General features: G+C 37.2%; 1 protein-coding gene and 4 gene segments (V, D, J or C); 2 read left to right on the top strand and 3 right to left on the bottom strand.

Moving 5' to 3' along the window:
* The window catches only part of LOC137198912 (carcinoembryonic antigen-related cell adhesion molecule 20-like), an 81990-nt gene extending 76444 nt beyond the window's left edge, over positions 1-5546 (bottom strand). Inside the window, exon 1 of the mRNA XM_067612927.1 lies at positions 5482-5546. Coding sequence (XP_067469028.1) covers positions 5482-5533 — 52 coding nt within the window. The 5' untranslated portion in view covers positions 5534-5546. The remainder of the gene's footprint in view (positions 1-5481) is intronic.
* Positions 1023-3778, top strand: LOC137198475 (Ig kappa-b4 chain C region-like). The segment is given in 3 exon segments: positions 1023-1091; positions 1979-2054; positions 3304-3778. Coding segments are annotated over 3 exon segments (471 nt in total).
* A 1649-nt stretch (positions 5547-7195) lies between the features above and the next one.
* On the bottom strand, positions 7196-9801 carry LOC137198537 (immunoglobulin kappa variable 2-28-like). The segment is given in 4 exon segments: positions 7196-8235; positions 8681-8711; positions 9202-9526; positions 9743-9801. Coding segments are annotated over 4 exon segments (615 nt in total).
* A 6143-nt stretch (positions 9802-15944) lies between these two features.
* On the bottom strand, positions 15945-22378 carry LOC137198956 (immunoglobulin kappa variable 3-20-like). The segment is given in 4 exon segments: positions 15945-16276; positions 16341-16359; positions 21994-22088; positions 22305-22378. Coding segments are annotated over 4 exon segments (375 nt in total).
* Positions 16746-20611, top strand: LOC137198474 (Ig kappa-b4 chain C region-like). The segment is given in 3 exon segments: positions 16746-16749; positions 19195-19272; positions 20130-20611. Coding segments are annotated over 3 exon segments (408 nt in total).
* Positions 22379-23740: the final 1362 nt, after the last annotated feature.

Here is a 23740-nt window from a genome sequence, read left to right as displayed (position 1 = left end):
GGACATATGTTTCTCTGCAAATATTACATATAATTTTCCATGTAATACATAAATGTGTTTTTGTGTGTTTAAATAACCTTTGCCTTGACTTATATGAAAGATCTTCTGTTTTAATTTTAACACTTTGGTGATTTAGTTTAACTCAGACCACCTTCAATGAACTGGTCTTTACACATTATTGTCAAACTGAAATGTGAACAGCTTGAAATGAAGAAAAGATTAAAGAAAAATAAATACAATTTAAAAATGATTACCAAATTTACTTTTACATTTACACTCAATAGTTAACTATTATTAAGTTAAATTGAAATTAATTTCAACAATGTACATTAAAAATAAAAATGTTTTCATATCTCTGATCCTCTGACTGTAATTAGTTTCTTACTGTAAGATAATATTTAGTGTGATTTATATTTTTTGGTGGTGGGAGCTGTGATTATGAAAGTTTCTGATGCTGATTTGTGTTTTCATAATTTCTCTTAAGGGGACATATTTGAGATAGATGTGATCCAGTATGAGGCCGAGGTCAAAGGTCATGACCAATTAATTTCTAATCAAAAGTCCCCGGCCAGTCTCTCTCCTCATTGGTCGGTAAATGGGTTGATTATCATTTTAAAACATTGGATCAAATTATAATATGGTAAGAATTGATGGAGAGAAGCTGTGATGGAAAACTTAATTGATTTCCCCCGAGACAATCATTGTCCAGAAACTGTTTTCCTTAAAGTGTTCTGACATATTTTCATTTATCTTAAAAGCTGCAATGTGCAAATTATTTAATCTATTTAATGAAATGTGTGTGTGTGTGTGTGTGTGTGTGTGTGTGTGTGTGCGTGTGTTCAGTGAACTGTATCAGTCTCTGCAGTAGCTTCCAGCTGCAGCAGTCAGTTCAGTTTCTGTTCAGTCTGACTGAGGGAGGTTTTTGTACAAAGCTTTTTCAATGTGTGAACACACGCTGACTGTTGATATAGTGTTCACTCTGAAAGTAATAAACTGCTGAATCTTCAGCCTGAACTCCACTGATGGTCAGAGTGAAGTCAGTTTTTGATCCACTGCCTGAAAAACGATCTGGAATCCCTGATGCTCGAGAGGTAGCATCGTAAATTAGTGGTTTAGGAGCTTCTCCATCTTTCTGTTGGTACCAGGCAAAACAGGGGTCGGATGAAGAACTACCACAATATTCATCAACCTCACGACTGACCCTACAGCTGATGGATGTGGATCCTCCCAGAGCAGATGTCACTGCTGCAGGCTGAGTCACTGTGACCTGGCCTCTGGACTCTGAGGATACAGAGACAAAAACATAAAGCAGCGTCATGGTTTTGATGGTTTTGATGGTCTTGTGGGCTTCATTGCAGAGGGACAGATGTTCATAGAGGAGAGGAGGTTGATTCTCTGGACTTTACCTGTGAAGCAGCAGCAGAGGAGAGTCCAGATGAGGACGGAGATCAAAGTCATGTTTTTGATGAGGAGGATTTCTGTGGCTTCTGTTGTGATGAAGGACAGCTGTCAGTCATCCAGTGTTCAACTCTCAGGACTATAAACTCTCCCAGAGCACTGGAGCATGGTGCTGCTGATGCAAAGTGGCTCTCTATGGAAATACTCTGACTGACTCTAACAGGGACTTGGATTACTCTGATGATGCTGTTTAATCAATGAATCAATCAATTTACCAGAGTATTGATTAACTATGTGTCAGTGATCATTTTCTGTGTTTCATTTATGTTCTGTGAACAGATTGTCTTCAGAAATGTTTGTTTTGATTCATTTTACATCTACAACACTCAGTTTTAATTCAAGACATAATTTAAAATACAGTAAACATGAAACTAAATTATTAATTTTACAATAAGAATATAAATTATTGGACTACTGTTATATATTTTCATATCATCCAGCTGTGTTTCACAGATTGAGGCTGTTTTTGTAGAGTTTGTTGTGTTCAAAGTCAGAGAGCCGTGTCTCTCTACAGTGAGAGGTTTTTGTACGACGACTCAGTCAGTTTGTATCACTGTGGTACACGTTCGGTGGAGGAACCAGACTGGATGTTGGAAGTAAGTTAAACTTTTAAAGTATTTTATTAAATCCTGAGTGATATTTAGGTTTTTGCACATATGTTTTCTCTAGAAATTGAAATTTCTGATTTTACATCTTCACTTCTAATTTTTGACCAACAGTTGTCCACCAGCAACAAAAATAAGAGTTTTGTGTTTGAAATTTAAATGATGAATCAATATATTCTAAGTGTTTGGTCCACAGTAGAAATCATGTAATGTTTTAGATTCAGGCTGAAATTTGAGGACTTGTAGTTTTAGTTTAATGTGACAAAGTCAGAGAGCCGTGTCTCTCTACAGTGAGAGGTTTTTGTACAACGACTCAGTCAGTTTGTATCACTGTGGTTGACTTTTGGTGGAGGAACCAGACTGGATGTTGGAAGTAAGTTTCTGCTCAAATATCAAATATCGAATCATCAGTTAAGTTTATAATTTCTGTGTCTGAACATTTGTAGTCGATATAAGTTTCCACTGAGCTGATCTAAAACACTTTAAAGTCTCAATTTTATTGTTCATTCCTCTTTAACCTTGAAGTTGAACTCAAACCAGCTTTACTGAACTTTTCTTTACATGTTCCAGTTAGTTTGTTAAATGTGAACAGCAGAAAGATTAAAGAACAACAATCCTACTTTAAACATGTTTTTAAATTTTAATCTTTAATTCTCAATTTTACGTGAACGTTGAGTTAAAACTATTCTGAACAACGTGGGCGATTATGACGAAAAAATGCTGCATCTCATCATTTAAAGTGTCTAAAATTGTCTTTTAACCTCAGTTTGAAATATTTCTTTGTTCTGAAAGATATTTGTTTCTTTAATATGTCTCAACATGTTGTGTATATTACGTCTGTCTGTTAGTTTTTGCTCATAATGTCCTTTAACACTGAATCTGATTAACTGTTGCTCTTTTGATAGTTTTGTCAGTAAAGTTGTTGGTATAAATTCTAAAATTAAATCAAGGATGTCTAAGATATATTTACAAACTTTATATCTTTATTTTCAGTAACTAGTGTAAAATAAAATGCAGTAAAGAGTCATATGAGGACTCTTTCTGTGCTGATCTGCATGAGAGGTTTCTTAAAGGGAAGTGAAACAATGTGTGAGTGAGTGACTGGTGGAGCAGAAAAAACATCTGACAGAAACTCCTTAAAGGGGAAAATCCACTCTCACACAGTAAAGGTGTCCAAGTGTCTGGTGTTTGATTGACAGATGTGTGGTCCCTGTCCTCTAATCTGATTGGTGTCTCCTAGGTGATGTCCGTCCCACCCTGACGGTGCTGCCCCCCTCCAGTGAGGAGCTGCAGCAGGGGAAGGCCACGCTCATGTGTCTGGCCAACGATGGCTTCCCCTCAGACTGGAGTCTGGCCTGGAAGGTGGACGGCAGGAGCAGCAGCAGCTTGGAGCAGAGCAGGAGCCCCGGGGTGCTGCAGAAGGACGGCCGCTACAGCTGGAGCAGCACCCTGAGGCTCCCTGCAGACCAGTGGAGGAAGGTGGGCTCTGTGACCTGTGAGGCCACCCAGGGCTCCCAGACTCCAGTCTCAGAGACACTGAGGAGAGACCAGTGTTCCCAGTCCTGACCTGACTCACTGCTACTGCTTTTACTCTGCTACTGCTCTCACTCTGATCTCTGCAACTATCTCTCTCTTGTATTTCACATGTTTCAGTAACAATATTTACTTGCTTGTTGTAATGTTTCAATATAATTTCAGTATTTCCAGACAATAAAGATCTGTTCATCAAACCACTTGTTTTCATCTTTATTATTATAAATGTGTCTTAATTATTTTCTCTTAATGGTAACAATAATGATATTAAATCCTGATAAAAACTGAGTTATAAATGTTTCAACTGCTCTATGAAGACTTCAGAAGGAAAATGTAAGATCACATAATGTATTGATTCATATACTGTATATTAGGAAAGTATTTACACTCAAACAACACTCTTAGATATTATGTGATTAATGCTACACAGTCATGGTGGTAGAAAGTCCATAATTTGTTTTCATACTTTACAGTGAAGTCATAATAATTGTAGAAAATGCTTTGCTGGAGTCACTTCAGATTTGTCTGTTATAATTAGTAATTGAGTAATTTTAATGAAAAATCCTCCAATCATCTTATGTTACTGAAGTGTGTCAGTGCAAAGAGTCTAATATTTTTTATTTTTTCAGATGTATTAAAAGCATATACATAATCTTTTAAACAAATTCACAAAACCCTCAGAAATATGTTCTAATTCTGAAATAAAAAGCAAAATATCATCAGCATAAAGAGATATAAAATGAGCGTGATCTGACATTTTAACCCTGGACATTTTTACAAACTGCTTCTGCTGAAGAGTTGAAACACAAAGACAAATGAAAGAGATGAAAAAGGGAAAGAATTCAAGTATTAATTAATTACATAATCAATTAAATGTTTTTTGGTTTATATTATAAATACTTGCTGCTGGAATAAAAACATGCAAAATGACAAATATATGTCACATGACATGATTAGTAATTTTACAACAAAAATGATAATAAATATTATCATGATAACATTTTGTAATTTATTTCTAAAAAAAGTTGGATGTTTGAGTATTTATGAAAAATGGTAAGAGATTAAATAAATAAATAAATAATAATAGTTTTAGTGTTCATGTGTTGTAGTCAGTAGATTAAACTTATTAGAGAATTGAAATCATACTTCAACAGAGGTTAAATTTGATGTTCAGCCAAATGTTTCATATTCTGTATTAATGAAGTATTTAAAATAAATCTTTTTTTTGTAAAATACAATAAATGTTTAGTGTTAAAATGTTCAAATTAAAAGATTAAAACCTCTGTTGTTTTAGTTTGAGTGCAGCTGTTGAGTCAGATCAGTTCCTCTTCAGCTGAGGGAGGTTTTTGTACGACGTTGTATCACTGTGTGATCGGGTAGCTTTGTCTCTGCTGACAGTAATAAACTCCTGAATCTTCAGCCTGAACTCCACTGATGGTCAGAGTGAAGTCAGTCCCAGATCCACTTCCACTAAAACGATCTGAAACTCCAGGCTGAAGGTTTGTAGCATAATAAATCAGGAGTTTAGGAGCTTCTCCAGATTTCTGAAGGTACCAGTCGAGGTTGCTATTAGCATTTGAACTGGTTTTACATCTGATGGAGACAGTCTGTCCTGGAACAATAGACTGAGATCCAGGAGACTGAGTCAGGATGATTTGTCCTGATGAACCTGGAAAACATGAAAAAGAGGAGAAGGGTTATTGAGACAAATCCAGCTTGGAGAAAGATGATCAACATGAAAACAGAAGAGTATCATTTCTTTAACATGGAGAATAGGTGGAAGAAGGTAAATGCTGCTTGTTTCAGTGTTTCTCCATCACAGCAGAACATCATTGTGGTGAACCTGGTTGCATCCTGAAGCAAAGTTTACACAAGAGAGTCTCACCCTGAACAAGGAGCCCCAGGGTGGCCAGCAGTAGAGTCAGTGACATCATCATTGTGCTGCCGGCGTGTCAGTGGCTCTGAAAGGTCTGGACAGCCACTGATCAACACTGGCCTCTTAACGGCTGGGAGCAGAGAGGCAGGACAGATATGCAAACACACAGAGTCAGTGAACTGTAGCTGTCCTCAACATATCATGCTGTTTCCTCCTCACTGCTGGGAGAACTCAACATTTACATCATCCATAACATAAAGGAGTGACAATCTGAGGGAGAGAACTTCATTAAGCAGTTAGAAAGACTGATGTGAAATGTGTAAAGGAAGAATTTTGAGGCTAATTTCACAGAATTGTTTTCAGTTTTTTTTAAACATGGTTGATATTTTGTTTCTCTCAAGTGCAGAATGTGCAACAAGTGATGTGAAAGGCCCCAAATCCAGAGTTTTACAGATAGATGGAGGTGTTTCTTCATTAAATGTGTTTGATTTAACAAATGTGTATTCTATTGAATACACATTTATTTAAGATATGTATCATTTCTTTATGTCCTTTGAGAATATAACTTCTCATCCATATTATTTTCAAACATATTGGAATGATGTGTTTGATACTCCTCTTCCTTGGTTAAACATTTTTAGATGTATTTACTCGTCATCTTGCTCTACTTATTTATGGGCCTTTCAGTTAAAAACGTTTTATACGATGTTACCAACAAGAAAAATGCTTAAGATATGGAGAATGATTGAGGATAATATTTATAGATTTTGTGGTGATGAGGAGGAGGATATTATACATTTATTTTGGTATTGTCCAGTGGTTTCATCCTTTGGGCAGCAGGTGGCAAATTGGTTATCTGAACAAGCAATCCTTTTACCTTTATCCCCTCTCAATATTATTTGGGGTTATCAAGATGATAAAAACATGTTATTGAATATTATTGTGCTGCTTGGCAAGCTTTATATATTTGATTCTCCAAAAAAGCTGGTCTTGAGTTCCTTCATATCACATTTAAAACATTAATATTTGCAGGAAAAGATCATAATTAAATAATAATATATTATTATTAAAGGCAGAGCAAAAAGCTCAGACATAAATAAATGGGAGATCTTGACAATATCAAAAACTTGGGATACAGAACTATGATTATTCTTTGTTATCATAAATTAACTTTATCTCTTTTTTATTTAGTTCCTTCTATAAAATGATGTGTTTAACTTAAATTGCTGTATAAGTGAATGTTTTTGAACCACAATCACATATAGTGCTTGACATGTATGTACATATATGTATGTTTGTATATGTGTATATATATGTATATATGTGGTATGTCTGTTGTTTTTGTTTGTGTGTGTGTGAGTATTGAATATGTGTTTTATGTTTGTGTAAAATAAAACAAGAAAAAAAAGATCTACTGCAAATTTAAAAATAGGAGTGAGAATAGTTAGAACACTTCTTATAACTTCTGATCTGATTAGTAACTGAAAGAAGGAAAAATTACGATTTTGTGATATTTGGTCGGATGTCATCAGCATACAAGCTGATCTTTTTAATGGTGTGAATGAAATGATGCCTGAGATGCCAGCCCATTCTCACTCCCAACTCGTCACATATTGAAGCTTGGTCAGGACCCTGTACTGTCACATTTTAATGCACTGGGTACCCCTTTAGCATCATTTTTCAACGTGCAGGGTAGTCCGATAGACTTCTGTTGAACTCCCACAACGTCTGAAATAGACGCCATGAGACCGATGACATCTACATAAGGTGACAAATTTCAGCCTGGTCACCAGAATAAAACGTTGGCATTGTATGTTTGTGCAAACCACAGATACATTGAATATCTACATTTCAACACCTGTAATACGGAGCATATTAACATTTCAACAATACGTTTCATATCAACATTTCTGAAGTGACGTACTTCACATGACATCTATATAAGCTGACTTTCTTATTAGGAGGTGGAGGGGTTGTAACGTTGTTGGCAGAAAGTTGGAAATCATCACAGAGCACGGTTCCTTGCCGGTTTTATTTTATTATTTATTTTAACTCAAACCATGACCTTTCCCTAACCCTAACCCAGTGGTTTTTGTGCCTAAACCTCACCAGACCTTAACCACCGTGTTGTCACACCATAAAATATAATTATTTTTTAACAGTGACTGCTGTGATACTGCATGTTGAAAAATGATGCTAAAGGGGTACCCAGTGCGTTAAAAAGTGAGGCTACGGGGTCCTGACCAAGCTTCCATATGTGACGAGTTGAGAGTGAGAACGTGTTGGAGATGCTGATGCATTTCCTAACGGAAGAAACCAGGAGTCCAAAAAAATCTAAAGAGGAGAAGAGAAACAAGTCCTCCATGTCTAATAAACATTTGTAATTATATTTGTATTGATATATATTTACATTTATGATGAAAGATAGTGAACGATCTGCATATACTTGTTAAAGAACTACTGGTGTGTGTGTGTGTGTGTGTGTGTGTGTGTTTTCAGTGAACTGTATCAGTCTCTGCAGTAGCTTCCAGCTGCAGCAGTCAGTTCAGTTTCTGTTCAGTCTGACTGAGGGAGATTTTTGTACGACGCTTTTTCACTGTGACTGTTGATTTCATGAACACTCTGACAGTAATAAACTGCTGCATCTTCAGCCTGAACTCCACTGATGGTCAGAGTGAAATCAGAGTTTGATCCACTGCCTGAAAAACGTTCAGGAATCCCTGACTCCACCTGGTCAGCCCAGTAAATGAGAAGTTTACCAGTCTACCAGGCTAAAGTGGTGGAAAGATAAACATCCTGACTGGTCCTACAGCTGATGGTTGTGGAGCCTCCCAGAGCAGATCTCACTGCTGCAGGCTGAGTCACTGTGACCTGGCCTCTGGACTCTGAGGATACAGAGACAAAAACATAAAGCAGCATCATAGTTTTGATGGTTTTGTGGGCTTCATTTCAGAGGGACGGATGTTCATAAAGGAGAGGAGTTTGATTCTCTGGACTTTACCTGTGAAGCAGCAGCAGAGGAGAGTCCAGATGAGGACGGAGATCAAAGTCATGTTTTTGATGAGGAGGATTTCTGTGGCTTCTGTTGTGATGAAGGACAGCTGTCAGTCATCCAGTGTTCAACTCTCAGGACTATAAACTCTCCCAGAGCACTGGAGCATGGTGCTGCTGATGCAAAGTGGCTCTTTATGGAAATGCTCTGACTGACTCCAACAGGGACTTGGATTACTCCGATGATGCTGTTTCATCAATGGGTCAATCAATTTACCAGAGTATTGATTAACTATGTGTCAGTGATCATTTTATGTGTTTCATTTATGTTCTGTGAACAGATTGTCTTCAGAAATGTCTGTTTTGATTCATTTTACATTAATTTTGTAATTTATTTCTTAAAAGTTGTATGTTTGAGTATCTATGAAAAATGGTGAGAGATCAAATTAATAAATAATAATAGTTTTAGTGTTCATGTGTTGTAGTCAGTAGATTAAACTTATTAAAGAATTGAAATCATACTTCAACAGAGGTTAGATTTGATGTTCAGCCAAATGTTTCATATTCTGTATCAATGACAGTATTTAAATAAATCTTTTCTTGTTAAATACAGAATATTTAGTGTTAAAATGTTTCAATTAAATTATTAAAACCTCTGTTGTTTTAGTTTGAGTGCAGCTGTTGAGTCAGATCAGTTCCTCTTCAGCTGAGGGAGGTTTTTGTACGACGTTGTATCACTGTGTGAACGGTGTGTTGACACTCTGCTGACAGTAATAAACTCCTGAATCTTCAGCCTGAACTCCACTGATGGTCAGAGTGAAATCAGTGCCGTATCCACCACCTCCACTAAAACGATCTGAAACTCCAGGCTGACGGGTTTTAACTGCATGAATCAGGAGTTTAGGAGCTTCTCCAGATTTCTGAAGGTACCAGTGGAGCAAGTTGGTACCATAAACAGAACTGTAAACAGTTGTACTGGTTTTACATCTGATGGAGACAGTCTGTCCTGGAACAACAGACTGAGATCCAGGAGACTGAGTCACAGTGATTTGTCCTGATGAACCTGGAAAACATGAAAAAGAGGAGAAGGGTTATTCAGACAAATCCAGCTTGGAGAAAGATGATCAACATGAAAACAGAAGAGTATCATTTCTTTAACATGGAGAATAGATGGAAGAAGGTAAATGCTGCTTGTTTCAGTGTTTCTCCATCACGGCAGAACATCATTGTGATGAACCTGGTTGCATCCTGAAGCAAAGTTTTCACAAGAGAGTCTCACCCTGAACAAGGAGCCCCAGGGTGGCCAGCAGTAGAGTCAGTGACATCATCATTGTGCTGCTGGTGTGTCAGTGGCTCTGAAAGGTCTGGACAGCCACTGATCAACACTGGCCTCTTAACGGCTGGGAGCAGAGAGGCAGGACAGATATGCAAACACACAGAGTCAGTGAACTGTAGCTGTCCTCAACATATCATGCTGTTCCTTCTCACTGCTGGGAGAACTCACTGTAATTTGTAGCCCATACCTCCGATTTTTACATTCTACATACTGTAAATAATTAGATGTAGACATGCTGATGTAATTGAAGGCTTGTTTTGGGACTCACACATGTGTTGAATCAGGTGGAGTTTATATACAGACCTTCTTGGTCAAATGCTGAGTCAGGTCACAACCAACGATCACATTCATTTGATGTGATGGTATGCTGATGATATTATGTTTTTTATTTCTAAGGCTACAACAGTTTTACAAGCTCACATTCATTCAGAAGGTCAAAGACGTCATGTCAAAATGTCCCAGGTGCACTCAATAAAACATTATTGGGAGAATAATTCAGAGGGCTTCCTCTTGATGTTAAAGCACCTGAAATAATATTTTAACACGCAGTATAAACACAACTTTATGGCCTTCAAAAAATTGAAAAAAATGTGGGATTTAACGAGTTTTCAGACCTTGAAAGACATGTTTACAATATCTGACAGTATATCACATGGAATATGTGCACTCACAAGTAACTGTATGTAGACTCTCATTGCTCTGTGTTATTTAAAACATTTTATTCAATCTGAATTTTAATACTTTCAGAGTTTCATTCTTGATGTTTAAACTGGAATTAAAGTCTATTTCCTCTTTGTGAAAGTTACATATTTATCTCAGCCATCATCCCTCCTCTGATGTCTCATTTGAGGTAAAATACAAGAAACATGGAGGTAAAACTTTTCAACCAGTTGTTACGATTTAGAGATGAAAACACAAAAAATCTTAACAGAAGACTTGTGAACTTCTACAGAATCTTGTCTGCACACATTTGGGACTAACAGGTACAAAATGAATCTCAGTTTTTTGAAGGCCTTTTTAAAAACATCTTTATACTTTATATCAAACTACACAAACATTGATAAGTATCAATCTCAGAGATAAAAAGTATCTCTGTATTTACAGTCAGTTGTTATCATGGGCTCATCAGTGTGGAGCGTTTGGTGTCTTTAATGCATTTGGTCCACAAACACAGTTTGTTCAGTGACATGTAATGTATGAATGGCTGAACACAATAAATTATGATCATGATGATCTGCAGATGTTGATGCTACATATATTATGGCTCTGCTAGATGTGATTGACACTTTTAGTACCTTTATTTATGTCATCAGTCAGTGTCATTGAGATACAGATCTGTTGTGACAAGAGAGACCAAGGAGCAAGAAACAATTATGGTCAGAAAACCGAACAACCAGCAAACAAGAACAACATGTCTAAAGTCAGACAACCAACAATAAAGCAACAATTACAATTAATATCAATTATTGCAGGAATCAGGAAAACATCAGATAAAGCTTAAAAATCTTCAAGGGGAATGAAAGAATCTAGCTCGGGGCAGTTTGCACTTCATTTAATTTTAACAGATGAAGAGTATCTGGAGCAAATTCTGCCAAGTTTACTATGTACTTTAGTTTATTAGATTGAAATGAGAGAAGACGTGAGGTAGTTTGGAAGCTTTTACAGTTGACTTTTATGAGTGAACATCATGAGATGATTATTCTATCTTGTCAGTTATGAAGTTCATCCAATTTTTTTATACAGAGAAAGATGATGAGTGTGAGATGTGTCATAACATAATGTGATGAAGAGGATTTAACAGCTGAGGTGATGATGGGGCAGCATGAAAGAACAGAATGTCTCTGTTTGATAGATTTTACATTTTTGAGTCGAGATGAATCTTGAATGATTAAATATTTGTTTGACTCAGTAAGAGGTTGTTGAGGTGGGAGGTGGACTGTTTGACCTTCAGGAGGAAAACTGATAAAGACACTATGAACATCATAAATCATCTGTGTGTGTGTGTGTGTGTGTGTGTTCAGTGAACTGTATCAGTCTCTGCAGTAGCTTCCAGCTGCAGCAGTCAGTTCAGTTTCTGTTCAGTCTGACTGAGGGAGGTTTTTGTACGACGCTATTTCACTGTGTGAACACACCCTGACCGTTGATATGGTGTGCACTCTGACAGTAGTAAACTCCTGAATCTTCACCCTGAACTCCACTGATGGTCAGAGTGAAGTCAACTCCATTCCCTGCTCCACTTCCACTGAATCTGGAGGAGATTCCTGTAATTCTGTCTGATGTTCGTTGGATCAGAAGTTTAGGAGTTTCTCCAGTTTTCTGATGGTGCCAGGACAGATAGTATTGTGAACCAGTGTGGTGAGAAACTTGTCTATTAACTTTACAGTCAATAGAGACAGTTTGACCAAGCTGCACTGATTTGGCTGCTGGCTGAGTCAAGACAACATTTTGTCCAACAGACCCTGAGGAGAGAGAAGAAACACTGGACATGAGATGGTGAAACTCAGCTACACTCCAAATGATTTTCACATGACAGAAAAATGATTTTCCTCACCCTGAGTGAAGCAGAGGAGAGTCCAGATGAGGACGGAGATCAAAGTCATGTTTTTGATGAGGAGGATTTCTGTGGCTTCTGTTGTGATGAAGGACAGCTGTCAGTCATCCAGTGTTCAACTCTCGGGACTATAAACTCTCCCAGAGCACTGGAGCATGGTGCTGCTGATGCAAAGTGGCTCTCTATGGAAATGCTCTGACTAATTAACATAATCATCACATTCTCAAGTGATATTTTTCTTTGCTTGCAATAATGCTGATATTCTCTTTATGTTAAATTATTAAAGACATATTCATCAAATCATATGTGTCCAAGGCAACATATAATTTAAAGAATGATTGCTGTCACATGTTACTGTGTTCAATGAATCTACAGACACTGAGTTTGTCTCTGGGTATATTCACAAGGATTTTATCATTTTTTTGTCACCATTTTACACATAAATGATGATTTTTTTTTTAAAGCCTGTCAAAGTAAAGGATGAAAGGAGAACATTTTAACAGAAGTATTGAGTCTGTTCTACATGGTGTCTTTCACATCTGTCCAGCTGTGTACTACTACAGGAGACATGGATTACTCTGATGATGCTGTTTGATCAATGGATCAATCAACTTTCAGAGTATTGGTATGGATGTGTTTATATTCATTTTGATGTGATTTGGGCTTTTTTTAGGATGTAATTTCTTCCATCTAAATGTATTACCACAAAATACATCATATCAATTAAATTTAAAATGGATACGGATCAATCAAGTTATGAGGTTAATGTACAGAATGTTTTTATGGTTTCAGTTTCCTCTCACTGAAAGAAAGTAACTTTTCAATGTTTCATATTTATTTCAATATATTTCTACAGAAATTAAAATCAAATTCACTTAACACTACAATGTAGAAAATATAATGACACTCAGTTGATGTCAGAGAGCCATGTCTCTCTACAGTGAGAGGTTTTTGGTGGAGGAACCAGACTGGATGTTGGACATATGTTTCTCTGCAAATATTACATATAATTTTCCATGTAATACATTAATGTGTTTTTGTGTGCTTAAAAAACCTTTGCCTTGACTTATATGAAAGATCTTGTTTTAATTTTAACACTTTGGTGATTTAGTTTAACTCAGACCACCTTCAATGAACTGGTCTTTACACATTATTGTCAAACTGAAATGTGAACAGCTTGAAATGAAGAAAAGATTAAAGAAAAATAAATACAATTTAAAAATGATTACCAAAATTACTTTTACATTTACACTCAATAGTTAACTATTATTAAGTTAAATTGAAATTAATTTCAACAATGTACATTAAAAATAAAAATGTTTTCATATCTCTGATCCTCTTACTGTGATTAGTTTCTTACTGTAAGATAATATTTAGTGTGATTGATATTTTTTGGTGGTGGGAGCTGTGATTATGAAAGTTTCTGATGCTGATTTGTGTTTTCATATTTTCTGTTAACAGGATATAATTGAGATAGATGTGATCCAGTAGGAGGCTGAGGTCAAAGGTCATGACCAAGACATTTCTTACCAGTCAGGTCAAGAAATGGGTTCATTATCATTTAAAGACATTGGATCAAACCGTAACAGGCTAAGAATGAATGACGAGAAGCTGTGATGAAGAACTTTGTTGATTTCCACAAAGACAATCATTGTCCAGAAACCGTTTTACTTTATACGTAATACGTTTTTACATATTTTTATTTGTCCTAAATGCTACAATGTGCGAGTTGTTAAATCCATTTAATGAAATGTGTGTGTGTGTTTGTGTGTGTGTGTGTTCAGTGAACTGTATCAGTCTCTGCAGTAGCTTCCAGCTGCAGCAGTCAGTTCAGTTTCTGTTCAGTCTGACTGAGGGAGGTTTTTGTACGATGCTTTTTCACTGTGTGAACACATATCCACTGTGATAACTCTGACAGTAATAAACTCCTGAATCTTCAGCCTGAACTCCACTGATGGTCAGAGTGAAGTCAGTTTTTGATCCACTGCCTGAAAAACGATCTGGAATCCCCGGTGCTCGCTCATTAACCCTGTAAATTAGTGGTTTAGGAGCTTCTACATCTCTTTGGTGGTACCAGTGTAAAAGATCTTTACGGCTACTGCTTCCTATATCCACCTGTGGATTAGTTTTACAGCTGATGGAGACGGATCCTCCCAGAGCAGATCTCACTGCTGCAGGCTGAGTCACTGTGACCTGGCCTCTGGACTCTGAGGATACAGAGACAAAAACATAAAGCAGCGTCATGGTTTTGATGGTTTTGTGGGCTTCATTTCAGAGGGACAGATGTTCATAGAGGAGAGGAGTTTGATTCTCTGGACTTTACCTGTGAAGCAGCAGCAGAGGAGAGTCCAGATGAGGACGGAGATCAAAGTCATGTTTTTGATGAGGAGGATTTCTGTGGCTTCTGTTGTGATGAAGGACAGCTGTCAGTCATCCAGTGTTCAACTCTCGGGACTATAAACTCTCCCAGAGCACTGGAGCATGGTGCTGCTGATGCAAAGTGGCTCTCTATGGAAATGCTCTGACTGAGTCATTAACAAAATGTGTCAATTACAATTACTGTCCCTCAGGTTTCTTCATCTGCACATTTTAAAGCTGCTGATCACACTGATATCATCATATATTGTTTTATATCACAACATTCTTTAGATACAAACATGATGGAATCACTGGTTAATTCACTGACAGACTTCATTCACGTCAGTGTTGCTCTGAGCTCAGTTTGGTCTCACAGAAAGTCACAGTACAAACCTGCTGCTACATGATAAACAGTATATGTAAGGTCTGACCACACAATTCCTTATTCTGTAGTAACTACTTTCTTATCTAGTTCTGTGAAGACTGTAAACATGTGATAGTGCTCAAAAATAAAAATAACAAGAAAAAATGTTTCATTGTTTTCTGTGCAGCCAGTTGATTTAAAAGCATCTTTCTCATATCTCAGTGTGTTACTGCTAATGATTAAAAAAAAACAAAGTTTTGCCTTTATGCAGATGATATAATTTTCTACACTGAAGTAGTTTAATTGATTGACATTTGAATGATCTGTAATTACACTGAGGCTGGTTTTAGTGAAAGCGATGTAAGGTTTGATAAAACTAAGAATATATATTTTTCTGGCTTCTGTTGTCAAAATAGAAAATAAACATACATTCTCTGTATGTGACTTTGTTAAAATCTAATTCCTGCCTCTGTTGCTACAGTATAAATCATGTCTCATTGATTGTTGTATGAATGTAAACTGCTTGAGCTTAGATTTGTAGATTTGTCAGTCTGGGTAATGTCCACAGATGAGTGATGCAGGGATGATAAATAACAGGAGTGAAGTACTGATAAGGTATTGTTCTTTGTCTGTTATTAAAAGTGTCCTTTGCTGAAAGAACCACAGTTTATGTCCTCAAATGAAAATATGGATCTTAAAAAAACAGTTTTTTTCAGTGTAGTGAAAGAGTTAGGGTTAGGCTGTTGGTTGCAATGGTTAAGTTGAGGTTAAGGGGCAGAAGAATGCATTATTTCAATTAATGTCCTCAGTAAGATAGAAATACAAACATGACTGTTCGAACGTCTGTGTGTGTGTGTGTGTGTGTGTGTGTGTGTGTGTGTGTGTGTGTGTGTGTGTTCAGTGAACTGTATCAGTCTCTGCAGTAGCTTCCAGCTGCAGCAGTCAGTTCAGTTTCTTTTCAGTCTGACTGAGGGAGGTTTTTGTATGACGCTTTTTCACTGTGTGAACACATACTGACTGTTGATTTCATGATAACTCTGACAGTAATAAACTGCTGCATCTTCAGCCTGAACTCCACTGATGGTCAGAGTGAAGTCAGTTTTTGATCCACTGCCTGAAAAACGATCTGGAATCCCTGATTCTCGCTGGTCAACATAGTAAATGAGGAGTTTAGGAGCTTCTCCATCTTTCTGTTGGTACCAGGCTAAGGAGTCATAAACAAACAAATATTTATGCACAGCAGGATTAGTTTTACAGTTGATGGAGACAGATCTTCCCAGAGCAGATCTCACTGCTGCAGACTGAGTCACTGTGACCTGGCCTCTGGACTCTGAGGATACAGAGACAAAAACATAAAGCAGCGTCATGGTTTTGATGGTTTTGATGGTTTTGTCAGCTTCATTTCAAAGGGACGGATGTTCATAGAGGAGAGGAGTTTGATTCTCTGGACTTTACCTGTGAAGCAGCAGCAGAGGAGAGTCCAGATGAGGACGGAGATCAAAGTCATGTTTTTGATGAGGAGGATTTCTGTGGCTTCTGTTGTGATGAAGGACAGCTGTCAGTCATCCAGTGTTCAACTCTCAGGACTATAAACTCTCCCAGAGCACTGGAGCATGGTGCTGCTGATGCAAAGTGGCTCTCTATGGAAATGCTCTGACTGAGTTTTTAACAAAATGCGTCAGTGTTCATGTTTATGCTGATTTCTATCAGTTAATTCACGTCTACAAATGTCTACTATCTTATTTAGAACTGTAAAGGCTGTCAGTTTCATTTTACCACTAATTTAACATCATATACGAAACATAATTATTAAGTTTGGAAATTTGTGGGGTTTTGCTTTAGTGAGTTTCCGTATAAACCAGCTGTGTTTTACAAATACATAACGGTTTTAATGAGTTTCTTGACTTCATAACCAGAGAGCCTGCCTTTAAAACACCTCTCTTATTACACTTACTGTCCCTCAGGTTTCTTCATTTGCACATTTTAAAGCTGCTGATCACACTGATATCATCATATATTGTTTTATATCACAACATTCTTTAGATACAAACATGATGGAATCACTGGTTAATTCACTGACAGACTTCATTCATGTCAGTGTTGCTCTGACCTCAGTTTGGTCTCACAGAAAGTCACAGTACAAACCTGCTGCTACATGATAAACAGTATATGTAAGGTCTGACCACACAATTCCTTATTCTGTAGTAACCACTTTCTTATCTAGTTCTGTGAAGACTGTAAACATGCGATAGTGCTCAAAAATAAAAATAATAAGAATCTTTTTCATCGTTTTCTGTGCAGCCAGTTGATTTAAAAGCATCTCTCTCATATCTCAGTGTGTTACTGCTAATGATGAAAAAAACCCAAAGTTTTGCCTTTATGGAGATGATAAAATTTTCTACACTGAAGTAGTTTAATTGATTGACATTTGAATGATCTGTAATTACACTGAGGCTGGTTTTAGTGAAAGTGGTGTAAGGTTTGATAAAACTAAGAATATATATTTTTCTGGCTTCTGTTGTCAAAATAGAAAATAAACATACATTCTCTGTATTTGACTTTGTTGACATCTAGTTCCTGCCTCTGTTGCTACAGTATAAATCATGTCTCATTGATTGTTGTATGAATGTAAACTGCTTGAGCTTAGATTTGTAGATTTGTCAGTCTGGGTAATGTCCACAGATGAGTGATGCAGGGATGATAAATAACAGGAGTGAAGTACTGATAAGGTATTGTTCTTTGTCTGTTATTAAAAGTGTCCTTTGCTGAAAGAACCACAGTTTATGTCCTCAAATGGAAATATGGGTCTTAAAAGAACAGTTTCTTTCAGCGTAGTGAAAGAGTTAGGGTTAGGCTGTTGGTTGCGATGGTTAAGTTGAGGTTAAGGGGCAGAAGAATGCATTATTTCAATTAATGTCCTCAGTGAGATAGAAATACAACCATGACTTTCTTATCGTGTGTGTGTGTGTGTGTGTGTGTGTGTGTGTGTGTGTGTGTGTTCAGTGAACTGTATCAGTCTCTGCAGTAGCTTCCAGCTGCAGCAGTCAGTTCAGTTTCTGTTCAGTCTGACTGAGGGAGGTTTTTGTACGACACTTTTTCACTGTGTGAACACATACTGACTGTTGATATTGTGACGACTCTGACAGTAATAAACTCCTGAATCTTCAGCCTGAACTCCACTGATGGTCAGAGTGAAGTCAGTTTTTGATCCACTGCCTGAAAAACGATCTGGAATCCCCGGTGCTCGCTCATTAACCCTGTAAATTAGTGGTTTAGGAGCTTCTACATCTCTCTGGTGGTACCAGTGTAAAAGATCTTTACGGCTACTGCTTCCTATTTCCACCTGTGGATTAGTTTTACAGCTGATGGAGACGGATCCTCCCAGAGCAGATCTCACTGCTGCAGGCTGAGTCACTGTGACCTGGCCTCTGGACTCTGAGGATACAGAGACAAAAACATAAAGCAGCGTCATGGTTTTGATGGTTTTGATGGTTTTGTGGGCTTCATTTCAGAGGGACAGATGTTCATAGAGGAGAGGAGTTTGATTCTCTGGACTTTACCTGTGAAGCAGCAGCAGAGGAGAGTCCAGATGAGGACGGAGATCAAAGTCATGTTTTTGATGAGGAGGATTTCTGTGGCTTCTGTTGTGATGAAGGACAGCTGTCAGTCATCCAGTGTTCAACTCTCAGGACTATAAACTCTCCCAGAGCACTGGAGCATGGTGCTGCTGATGCAAAGTGACTCTCTATGGAAATGCTCTGACTGACTCCAACAGGGACATGGATTACTCTGATGATGCTGTTTCATCAATGGATCAATCAATTTACCAGATTATTGATTAACTATGTGTCAGTGATCATTTTATGTGTTTCATTTATGTTCTGTGAACAGATTGTCTTCAGAAATGTTTGTTTTGATTCATTTTACATCTACAACACTCAGTTTTAATTCAAGACATAATTTAAAATACAGTAAACATGAAACTAAATTATTAATTTTGGAAGTATGTGGTAATTTATTGTAATATATTTTCATATCATGCAGCTGTGTTTCACAGACTGAGGCTGTTTTTGTAGAGTTTGTTGTGTTCAAAGTCAGAGAGCCGTGTCTCTCTACAGTGAGAGGTTTTTGTACGACGACTCAGTCAGTTTGTATCACTGTGGTACACGTTCGGTGGAGGAACCAGACTGGATGTTGGAAGTAAGTTTCTGCTCAAATATTAAATATCGAATCATCAGTTAAGTTTATAATTTCTGTGTCTGAACATTTGTAGTAGATGTAAGTTTCCACTGAGCTGATCTAAAACACTTTAAAGTCTCAATTTTATTGTTCATTTCTCCTCTTTAACCTTGAAGTTGAACTCAAAGCAGCTTTACTGAACTTTTCTTTACATGTTCCAGTTAGTTTGTTAAATGTGAACAGCAGAAAGATTAAAGAACAGCAATCCTACTTTAAACATGTTTTCAAAATTTAACCTTTAAGTCTCAATTTTAAGTGAACGTTGAGTTAAAACTATTCTGAACAACGTGGGCGATTATGACGAAAAAGTGCTGCATCTCATCATTGCAGCACTTTTTGTCTAAAATTGTCTTTTAACCTCAGTTTGAAATATTTCTTTGTTCTGAAAGATATGTGTTTCTTTAATATGTCTCAACATGTTGTGTATATTACGGCTGTCTCTTAGTTTTTGCTCATAATGTCCTTTAACACTGAATCTGATTAACTGTTGCTCGTTTGATAGTTTTGAAAGTAAATATGTTCAAAATCAATTTATAAGATATATATTCAAACTCTATGTCCTTATTTTAAGTAAATAGTGTAAAATAAAATGCAGTAAAGAGTCATATGAGGACTCTTTCTGTGCTGATCTGCATGAGAGGTTTCTTAAAGGGAAGTGAAACAATGTGTGAGTGAGTGACTGGTGGAGCAGAAAAAACATCTGACAGAAACTCCTTAAAGGGGAAAATCCACTCTCACACAGTAAAGGTGTCCAAGTGTCTGGTGTTTGATTGACAGCTGTGTGGTCCCTGTCCTCTAATGTGATTGGTGTCTCCTAGGTGATGTCCGTCCCACCCTGACGGTGCTGCCCCCCTCCAGCGAGGAGCTGCAGCAGGGGAAGGCCACGCTCATGTGTCTGGCCAACGATGGCTTCCCCTCAGACTGGAGTCTGGCCTGGAAGGTGGACGGCAGCAGCAGCAGCAGCTTGGAGCAGAGCAGGAGCCCCGGGGTGCTGCAGAAGGACGGCCGCTACAGCTGGAGCAGCACCCTGAGGCTCCCTGCAGACCAGTGGAGGAAGGTGGGCTCTGTGACCTGTGAGGCCACCCAGGGCTCCCAGACTCCAGTCTCAGAGACACTGAGGAGAGACCAGTGTTCCCAGTCCTGACCTGACTCACTGCTACTGCTTTTACTCTGCTACTGCTCTCACTCTGATCTCTGCAACTATCTCTCTCTTTTATTTCACATGTTTCAGTAACAATATTTACTTGCTTGTTGTAATGTTTCAATATAATTTCAGTATTTCCAGACAATAAAGATCTGTTCATCAAATCACTTGTGTTCATCTTTATTATTATAAAAGTGTCTTAATTATTTTCTCTTAATGGTAACAGTAATTATATTAAATCCTGATAAAAACTGAGTTATAAATGTTTCAACTGCTCTATGAAGACTTCAGAAGGAAAATGTAAGATCACATAATGTATTGATTCATATACTGTATATTAGGAAAGTATTTACACTCAAACAACACTCTTAGATATTATGTGATTAATGCTACACAGTCATGGTGGTAGTAAGTCCATAATTTGTTTTCATATTTTACAGTAAAGTCATAATAATTGTAGAAAATGCTTTGCTGGAGTCACTTCAGATTAGTCAGTAATAATTAGTAATTGAGTAATTTTAATGAAAAGTCCTCCAATCATCTTATGTTACTCAAGTGTGTCAGTGCAAAGAGTCTAATATTTTTTATTTTTTCAGATGTATTAAAAGCATATACATAATCTTTTAAACAAAATCACAAAACCCTCAGAAATATGTTCTAATTCTGAAATAAAAAGCAAAATATCATCAGCATAAAGAGATATAAAATGAATGTGATCTGACATTTTAACCCTGGACATTTTTACAAACTGCTTCTACTGAAGAGCTGAAACACAAAGACAAATGAAAGAGATGAAAAGGGGAAAGAATTCAAGTATTAATTAATTCCATAATCAATTAAATGTGTTTTGGTTTATATTATAAATACTTGCTGCTGGAAAAAAAACATGCAAAATGACAAATATATGTCACATGACATGATTAGTAATTTTACAACACAAATGATAGTAGATTTTATCATGATAACATTTTGTAATTTATTTCTAAAAAAAATTGAGTTTGAGTATCTATGAAAAATTGTAAGAGATCAAATAAATAATAATAGTTTTAGTGTTCATGTGTTGTAGTCAGTAGATTAAACTTATTAAAGAATTGAAATCATCCTTCAACAGAGGTTAGATTTGATGTTCAGCCAAATGTTTCATATTCTGTATTGATGAAAGTATTAAGAATAAATCTTTTCTTGTTAAATACAGAATATTTAGTGTTAAAATGTTCAAAGTAAATCAGTAAAACCTTTGTTGTTTTAGTTTGAGTGCAGCTGTTGAGTCAGATCAGTTCCTCTTCAGCTGAGGGAGGTTTTTGTACGATGTTGTTTCACTGTGTGAACGGTGTGTAACCCTGCTGACAGTAATAAACTCCTGAATCTTCAGCCTGAACTCCACTGATGGTCAGAATGTAGTCAGTCCCAGATCCACTTCCACTAAAACGATCTGAAACTCCAGAACGACGGTATGTAGCAAAATAAATCAGGAGTTTAGGAGCTTCTCCAGATTTCTGATGGTACCAGCTGAGGAAGCAATAAACTATATTGCAAACACTTAAACTGGTTTTACATCTGATGGAGACAGTCTGTCCTGGAACAACAGACTGAGATCCAGGAGACTGAGTCAGGATGATTTGTCCTGATGAACCTGGAAAACATGAAAAAGAGGAGAAGGGTTATTGAGACAAATCCAGCTTGGAGAAAGATGATCAACATGAAAACAGAAGAGTATCATTTCTTTAACATGGAGAATAGATGGAAGAAGGTAAATGCTGCTTGTTTCAGTGTTTCTCCATCACAGCAGAACATCATTGTGATGAACCTGGTTGCATCCTGAAGCAAAGTTTTCACAAGAGAGTCTCACCCTGAACAAGGAGCCCCAGGGTGGCCAGCAGTAGAGTCAGTGACATCATCATTGTGCTGCTGGCGTGTCAGTGGCTCTGAAAGGTCTGGACAGCCACTGATCAACACTGGCCTCTTAACGGCTGGGAGCAGAGAGGCAGGACAGATATGCAAACACACAGAGTCAGTCAACTGTAGCTGTCCTCAACATATCATGCTGTTTCCTCCTCACTGCTGGGAGAACTCTACATTTAAAACATCCATAACATAAAGGAGTGAAAATCTGAGGGAGAGAATTTCATTAAGCACTTAGAAAGACTGATGTGAAAAGTGTAAAGGAAGGATTTTGAGGCTTAATTCACAGAATTGTTTTCAGTTTTTTTCAACATGGTTGATATTTTGTTTTTTTCTCAAGTACAGAATGTGCAACTAGTGATGTGAAAGGCCCCAAATCCACCAAAGGTTTGTCAATAAATCTAAGCTTGTCCCACGTTAAAATCTATTGAAAACACCTTTCAGAGAGCCAGTCTGAATGTGGAATGGCAGCTGGTGTAGCAAATGAGAAACTGATTCTCAGACGGACATGAAGATTTTTGTAGGTGTTTATCAAGTCAGACATCAGGAAAAATTATTCTGAAATTCCTATTGATCTGCAATGTCTTTAACATCGAGGAAATACTTGAGTTCTAATTCTTTCATGTCAGTTTGGTAAAATGTGGATTTCAAACAATGCAAAAGATTTGCTGCACATTTAAAATAGGATTGAGAATAGTTAGAACACCTGTTGTAATTTCTGATATGATTAGTAACTGAAAGAAGGCAAGATGAGGATTTTGTGATGATTAATAGGATGTCATCAGCATACAAAGTGATCATTTTGATAGTGTGAATGAAATGATGCCTGAGATACTGATGGATTTGCAAATGGAAAAAAGAATCAAAGTCTAAAGAGCAGTGGAGAAACAAACCATTTATGTCTAATCAATATTTCTATTTCGGGGGCTGTTGGGCCATTGCATTTTTGAGGGGTTTGGGATGCTGGAAAACTCATGAATATTGGCACATATGTCAGAACTGGCGAAAATTGCAAATTTCTGTAGTGATTGCGCTTGGCTGTGAATAATAAAGGTTGTTTTACACCTCTCTGTCTGAGCGTCTATATTTACACCAGCAGATGTTTGTGCTTCATCTGTTGGAGCTCAAAGGATCATAATGTAAGTTATCTGCAACTTTTCAAACAATAATCTTCATGTAGCTGCGATTCACAAACTGTAGACACCACGAGAGCTTTGATCAGTCTGCAGCTGCTTCCACATGTTCAGTGTTCTCACTGAATATCTGCTCTTCCAGTGGAGCTTTTTCTTTTCATTATTTTTTCATTTATTGATTTAATTCTTCATTTAAAGGACCAGTGTGTAAGATTTAGGAGGACCTATTGGCAGAAATGGAATATAATAT

Source organism: Thunnus thynnus, chromosome 15 (genome assembly GCF_963924715.1).
Source record: "Thunnus thynnus chromosome 15, fThuThy2.1, whole genome shotgun sequence".
Lineage (NCBI taxonomy): Eukaryota > Metazoa > Chordata > Actinopteri > Scombriformes > Scombridae > Thunnus > Thunnus thynnus.
Note: the sequence above shows the minus strand (reverse complement) of the source record. Positions and strands in the feature narration are given on the sequence as shown.